This window comes from Triticum aestivum, chromosome 2B (genome assembly GCF_018294505.1).
Source record: "Triticum aestivum cultivar Chinese Spring chromosome 2B, IWGSC CS RefSeq v2.1, whole genome shotgun sequence".
Taxonomy (NCBI): domain Eukaryota; kingdom Viridiplantae; phylum Streptophyta; class Magnoliopsida; order Poales; family Poaceae; genus Triticum; species Triticum aestivum.
In genome coordinates this window covers 93271102-93278787 of record NC_057798.1, presented here as the reverse complement: position 1 = coordinate 93278787, position 7686 = coordinate 93271102, and the positions used below count along the sequence as shown (strand labels likewise).

The 7686-nt window shown below is 44.2% G+C and overlaps 1 protein-coding gene across 4 annotated transcripts; it reads right to left on the bottom strand.

Annotated features, from left to right (window-relative positions):
• Window positions 1–2677: 2677 nt before the first annotated feature.
• LOC123043657 (uncharacterized) lies at window positions 2678–6641 on the bottom strand. 4 transcript variants are annotated; one of them, XM_044466176.1, is made up of 6 exons: window positions 5524–6641; window positions 5209–5388; window positions 4195–4338; window positions 3842–4018; window positions 3583–3686; window positions 2678–2984 (listed from the first exon to the last, which is right to left on the bottom strand). In XM_044466176.1, exons 1-6 carry the CDS (start codon window positions 6370–6372, stop codon window positions 2963–2965), a joined length of 1476 nt encoding a protein of 491 aa, XP_044322111.1. In that variant the 5' UTR covers window positions 6373–6641; the 3' UTR covers window positions 2678–2962. The 4 variants fall into 4 exon arrangements, with proteins under 4 accessions (XP_044322111.1, XP_044322109.1, XP_044322112.1 ...); XM_044466174.1 differs by having other exon boundaries at window positions 3507–3686; window positions 5524–6639; XM_044466177.1 differs by having other exon boundaries at window positions 3583–3683; window positions 5524–6639.
• Window positions 6642–7686: the final 1045 nt, after the last annotated feature.

The following is a 7686-nucleotide window of genomic DNA, read 5'->3' as shown; positions in this document are numbered from 1 at the left end:
CATAAGTGTGACCTTGTTCCTATTAATGTTAGTGAAGAGGAAGCCCACAGTGTTGCTCAAGCTTTATCTTGTGGCTTGAGTTCCTTTCCTCTTAAATACCTAGGTTTCCCCCTCCACCACTCCAAGTTAAAAAGAGAAGACCTGCAACCTGTGGTTGATAAGGTCTTAAAAAAAGCTGCTGGTTGGAGAGGGAGATTACTAGGATATGAGAAAAAATTAATTTTAGTTCAGTCTTGTTTGGCTAGTATTCCTGCCTATCTGATGAGTATGATAAAATTTCCCAAGTGGGCTATAAACTTGATTAACTCTTAGATGGCACATTGTTTTTGGGACAACTATGAGGGCCATCATAAATATCATTTGGCTAGCTGGGGGTTGTTGACTCAAAAGAAGCAATATGGGGGTTTGGGCATACCTAATATTGTTGATATGAATCTAAGCCTTCTAGCAGCCTGGATTGATAAATATCAAAAGGGAGACCAGAAGATGTGGAAGAAAATTATGGATGCTAAATATAGAACTAAGGACCCAAATATTTTCTCTTGTCCTGATAGCAACTCCTCCTCTCCTTTCTGGAAAGGGGTCCTATGGGCTGCCAAAGCAACCAAGATGGGATATCAATGGAAGGTTGGCAATTGAAAGAGAGTTAAGTTCTGGGAAGATCATTGGTTTGGATCTTGTAGCTTAGCCATCCAATTCTGGGAGCTTTACACTATTGCTAATGAACATAACCAACCTATTGCTGACCTTTGGGATGGTGCTAATCTTAAAATCACCTTCAGAAGGTGTGTAGACAATAGACTACTACACCTCTGGTTTGACTTAATTAGCATTGCACAAGCTATCGTTCTGAATGATGAAGAAGATGCCATTACTTGGAAGTTTGAATCTAATGGGAGTTACTTTGTTAGATCTATGGTTAATGTTAGAGGGGTCTGTCCTGTCCATATCCCAAAAATATGGCAGCTTCAGGTTCCTCCTAATATTCATATCTTTTTGTGGTTACTGGCTCATAATAAGCTGTTGGTTAGGAGTAATCTGAGCAAGAGACAACATTTAGATGATCTTTCTTGCATGTTTTGCTCTGAATATGAGAATAGTAATCACATGTTCTTTGAATGTGCTATTGCTACTGAGGTGTGGAGGAATATTCATAACATTTCAGGATGTCTGCTCCAACCTACATTAGATAATATAACTAAGATGCGGGAGAAACACAAAACCCTGTAAACTGAAAGTATGCTTATTTCAGCTACTCTCTGGGCTATCTGGAGAAGTAGGAATGACATGTGTTTTAACAAAGTCCCCTTGATGGGTGTGCAGGTAATTCTGAGGAAAATTGCAGGCTTCTACGATCAATGGAAGATTTTATGCAAAGAGGCTGCAAGAGATCGCGTGGAGAGGCTCATCTCTTCACTGTGGGAGACGGCCATGCGACCTCCTCTGCTGATCTGGCCAGAGCCAGGTTGAGGAAGAAGAAGCTGTGGATGCAGTTCTTGATGAAGAAGAAGGCGGAAGGATGGACTGGCGTGTTCAGCGGTTTATTGTTGGAAGGGTGATCGTAGAGACCTTATATGAGGGAAGTGAGGGAGGAAGAACTATGAGTTTAGATCTATGTTTCAGTTTCGCAGTGAGTGAGCCCTCCTTCACCGCCTCCTCCTCCTCCTCCAAAAAAGAAAGTTAGGGTTCGTGCCTCTCGTCGGTGCCGGCGCAGGCCCGCCTCGTCTCCGGTGGCCCTAGGGCCATGGAGGCGCGGTGGATCCTGCCAAGGGCCGGCGGGAGGGCTTTGTTTTTAGTCATTTTTTTCAATCATGTTAGGGTTTGTGTCCTACTCAGGAAGGCGAGACGGCGGTGGCTACCTGAAGATGGAATAAAGGTCTCCCCGCCTAGCCCCCGTTCCGGCGGTGCGTCTAGCATTGTTGGTGGGCGTGTGGAGGTGTGTCTCCGGCAGATCTATCTTTGGTGGATTTGCTCGGATCTTGTCGTTGTTCGTCTACGTTCGTGTGTCTTCGGTTTAGGTCCTTCCGATCTACGTTATTTTTCATCGGCGGCGGTTGCTGTTCTGGGGTGCTGGTCCTATGGGGCCTTAGCACGACGACTTCCCGACTGTCTACTGCAACAAGTTGTGCCCGGCTCCGACGATGGAGGGGCGATGACGGCGGCGCGCCTTCGGCTCGCTTCGATGCTTGTAGTCGTCGCTAGGTGGTCTACGAATCTAGATGTAATTTTTATTTCTGGTATTCGTTGTACTGCCATGATTGAAGATGAATAGATTGGAAGTTTTTCCGCAAAAAGAGTTTAGGTGGAGTGAACTTTTCTGAAAAAATGCCGGAAGGATGTATCAATCCTCTCCCGCGAGCTGTAACAAATCTACTATGTGGTTTCATTTCTATGAAATGGAACTGGGGCAAGAGCCCTTTTCTTCTAAAAAAATGTTAGGTTTTTTCATAATATATTTCTTTTATATGTATGGAAAATAACATACATATATTTCTATACATATGTTATTTCTTACATAAGTGTTACAAACCTCAAGAGTTCACAAAGGTGGCTTACCGTAAATGGTTCCGGCACACAGTAGGTCTTTGCAAGGAAAAATGTATAAATATCATGATCAAATACATAACACAAAATGAAAAACAACAACTATATAAGTAAATGCAACTAGGATCAGCAATGCGGTTATTACCTTGCATTTATGCATAACTAACACATATTTGGTAGTACACAATATCGTGCAAAAACAACTTACTACTTACACTTCTCCTATGACGCTATTTACTACTTACATTTGGCCAAATAAATTAAATCAAAATGTCCATACATGTGATCCTGAAGTGAAATTACAACAGTTATTTCGGGACGCAGGGAGTATATGATATTTTGATACTAAACTGAAATTACAACATTATAGACTATACAGTATATGTTGAGTATTCTCCAAAGGGCCAGAAGGAGCCATTCAGATGGTTGCAATCATCAACCTGCAGGTTAAATACGGTAAGCTATTTTGCTCCACACACAAGTTTTAACCATAAAAAACTACTCTTTTTTCAGTTGCAAACCTACAAAAAAATCCTGGCAAAGCACAAGAAACTACATGACTTGTTAAATTGTTAAAATGACATAAACTAAGTTATCTCAACTGTTTGCTAGTCACAGACAGAAAATCAAGCTACAATTATTAAACAACTAACGCTATTTACATTAAAGAAAACTCTACTGCGTAAAGGGATAGGGGAAAATCTGAATTCTCTATTTGAATTCTACGATTCTATAGTTGCCCAAAGAGATACAATAGCAATAACAACAGTAGGCAATATGGCTGGGAGTTTGCTTCCAACAATAGGTTCTCGTACATAAGGATCGCTTTGCTAGAAAATAAGCATATGCCGGCACATTCAGTTCACAGGGAAAAATATGTCGCAGAAAAATGGAAGTGTCCAGCATTGCAATTTGATCTATACCACTGACAAAAAAATTCAATAACAAGCTCTTATGCTTACTGATTTAGTGATTTCAGAGGTATCTTCAGAAAAAGCATTCCAGTTGCTCAGGAAATTTTGTTGTAAGGAGACATACTCATCACCATAAGACTGCTCATAAACTTCTACTTGCTGAGGATAGGAGGAAGACGAGAATATGCTTGCCATGCCTCCATATTCACCAGATTCGAAAGCATGCTGCTAGTCAAAACAACGAGTTAATGAAGAAAATATATATTAGCTGTACTCTGAACAATCAGTCAATAATCTGTCCAATTGACAGTTTTATAAACAAACAGGATCTTATATTAGTGTTGTATCAGTAGCATCTCAAATGTGACAGGAGTACATCTTACATTATCATACTGAGGAGTCACCTCTTCTGCAGAGTCCTGATAGTATCCCAAATTCATCGACCAAGAAGGTTGATAAGCTTCAACTGGGCTGTCAGGTACATATGCATAGGGCTGTATCTCACATGACTGTGTCGATATCTCCGAATTATCAATATGGTTGGTATATGTTGAGAAATTCTGTATAAGGATCAAAATATTATGTAGTTAGCAATTATGAGAATATAGAGAAACATATTACATTTTCACGGAGACAAATGTAGTCAGCCTGGATAAGCAAATACATGTATAGCAACTACTAATGTATCAACACAAAACTGAAAGCACTAAGTAAATGACATTGATGGCTAACAAACCTCGTGGTACTCCAGCTTGTGAGAATAAAATGTTTCCGGAGGCTCAACCTGAACATGCAGTGGTTGTTCACCAGTGTGCTGATTGTAGCAATAAATAGGTTGAGATGAAAATGTACTTTCTATGCCATAACTGGGCAAAACCTCCTGTATTGAAATTGAGATGGGGTTCAGATGTGAAGATAACAAGCAGTCAAGCAGGATAGGGTGTAAGTCATCAGTAACTAATCATGGAACGGATAGCCTACTGTAGTTACTGGAGCATCTCTCTCAAACATATAAAAAATCTTCTTGATTTGTTTTGTGTGACTTGTCTAATGATCCTCCAATGATAAGATTAGTCAATCAGGCATTCAGGCAGAGCAAATATATATGCAGGTGTAGTTAGACAACACTGATGTGCCTGTTGCTACCTCATTCGGTGAAAGATTAAACAAACAGTACATATGGCCACATTAAACAAACAAATAGTAGCACAACTTCAGAGTGTCCGTTCACTAAAGTTGATTGTAGCAATATATAGGTTGAGCTGAAATAGTACTCTCTGCACCATAACAGGACGCTTGTGTGAAACTGAGATGGGGTTTAGATGTGAATATAACAAGCAGGGACAGGTCCAGGTGCAAGTATAATAAGTAATGAATCATGGATGTTCTGAAAAAGGGAAGTGGTGAATCAGGATTGTCTACTCTAGTTACTGAAGCATCTTTCAGACATACAACTCGTTGATTCGTTTTGGATTTCTAGTCTAATGTTGCTCTTTATAAAGGTCAAATTAATCATTGGGCAGAGCAAGTCAATATGCTGATGGTACTTATACAACACTGGTGCTCCTATGGCGAACCCATTGACTGACAGATCAAACAAACATTAAAACATACCAACACGACGAAGTTATTAATTTAAACATAGCAAATTATTGCGCAAAATGTACAGGCTGACAACTAGTCACTCACTGCTCACTAGTCAGTTGAGTGACTGACACTTAGATAATTCAGAAGTGAGAAATACAAATACCTGACACTGAGGTTCCTCCTCTCTGTAAACATCCTGGTAGCTCTGATTGGGAAACCAGGTAGGTTCATCCGGAACAACATCAACACTGTAAGACTGTTCGTAGGATGTGTCATATGAGCCATAGGTAGAATGGGCATATGCATACGTATCCTCTTTTGCATTGTGGTATGAAGATAGCCACTGTCTCCGAGTACAAAACAATGAAGGAATTGGTCAATATAATACTGACAAAGGAAGATAAATATTAGTAATAGTATGCCAAGTGAGTATACTAAAGCATGATAAACTGAAGAATGATGCGGTGTATTTCCTCACATTGCTCTGATCGTGCGCCTGGCCAGCGTCGTGCCACTGCACATTCCCATGCACCTCGCCGTGGTCGTGCCACTGCACATTCCCACGCACCTCGCCGTGGTCGTGCCACTGCACATTCCCAGTTGACGGCACCTCGGCGTGGTCGTGCCACTGCCCATTCCCAATTGCCGGCACCTCACCGGCGTCGTGCCACTGCACATTCCCAATTGCCGGCGGCGGCACCTCGACGACCACGGCGTCCTCCACTCCCCCCTTCTTGTTGGCGTACACGGGGACCCCGTGGCAGTCGGTCCCGATCCGCCGCTCCCCGTACCCGTCGGCGTGGCCGAAGAGGAAGTCCAGCCCGCGCATGCACTGCCTCCAGTAGTCGCGCGGCCCGCCCCGCGAGTGGCAGCAATGCGACCCCGCCGCCAGGTACGGCCAGCGCCGGAACACCTCCGGCGTGGGGTACACCAGCGGCCACCGGGGCGCGTCCCCGTAGTCGTGCGGCTTGGGCCAGTAGAACGGCTCCGCGACCGGCACCGGCACAGGCACCGGCACTGGCACCGGAACCGGCGAAAAGGGCGGTGTCCTCGCCGGCTCTGGCGATGGGACCGGCCGGGGCTTCGCGGGCGAAGCTGGTGCCGGCTGCGGCGTGGCGGGAGCAGGAACAGGCGCGGGCGCAGGTGGACGTGGAGATGAGCGCGCGGGGGCACCGGCGGGGGAGGAGATGGGGTAGCAGGTGGAGGTGGAGGGCGGGAGCGGGGCGCCGTAGGTGGCGGAGATGTCGTAGCCGCCGCCGTAGGGGTGCGGGTTGTACTCGTAGAACTCGTCGTCGTCGATCTGGCCATCGTCGTCGGCAGCCGCCATGGAAGAGCGGTGGTGGAGTCAGCGCTCAGCGGTGGTTACGGCTGTGGCGTGGGCTGGAGTGGAGACAGACTGGGGTGTGTGGGAGCGAGGAGGCGAAGTGGGAGCAGACGAGTGCATGTGCGGGGTGGGGGGCGGCTGGTGGCTTGTTAGTCTCGGGTGATGGCGACGGCGAAGCGGTGACGGAGGCGTCGTTTGGAAGCCACCGCACGGTTGGGGTTGGGACGGGAGGAAGATGCCGCCATAGCATTATTGCGCACCGAGTTCGAGGGCGTGCGATGAGAGTGGGACAGTGGGTGAGGTGAGAGTAGTAGTAGGAGTATTTTTTGGCGGTTTGGCACCGGGATCAAAGGCAGGGATAGGTATCGGGCTATCGGCCAGTGGGCCAGCGGGCCTGTGCTATCCATTTTCTGATTTCAAAATTCATCAGAATTCCTATTTAATCTAAAAAATAATCAGAATTCCTATTTTTACATTTCAAAAATACTGAAAAAAATACAGATATGCATGGAGGCATAATGTGCATCTGTTTAAATTTTCAGAACAAAATACATTGAAACGAAGGTTGTAAAAAAACAAATTTGGGCCTTTTTAACACATGATCCTATTCATCCTCAAAGTCCAGAATTTTATCTCTTTTGTACAGGTCGCATTTCAAGATACTGCATCTTGAATTTTTGCGCACGCATACATTTTTCCTTGTATACTTACATATTTTCTTCAGACTTTTTTGAATCCAGGAAGTTTGAATTTTGAATTTTTTTAAAAAAAAGGCTCCATGGAGCTCGGTCACCAAAAGGCCCTGCTCATTTTTAGCCCTTTTCTCTCGAGGAGCATGTGAGAAAAGCTATATGGATTATCTAAAAGAACCTATATGGTAATGAAGCTTGATACGATAAAACACCCAAATAATAAGTGTCACATGTGTGGCATGACGCGCTCCGGCCCTGACGTTTTTTACAACTAAAGTTGTCATTCGAAAATAAAAAACAAACCCAAAAAATAACTGAAACTTGTCATCCAAAAAAAAGTTGCCATGCTTGACAACTAAAGTTGTCATCCCCGCATCCCCGCGTCACTAAACTTGCCATCAAAATGTTCAGAGTTGCCACGCATTTGTGCCACACGTGTGGCACTTATTAGAGTCCAAAAACAAATGATAGGGTTGAATGGAAATATCTGAAGAACACAATGTTGAGGGCAACTTATTATGGCATGTGTGACCTCTATTAATTACATGATAAGATTCACTCGACAGAAAACAAACATTATAAACCCAATAACAGGTTGTGGCGGGGTCCCTTAGAGCATCTACAG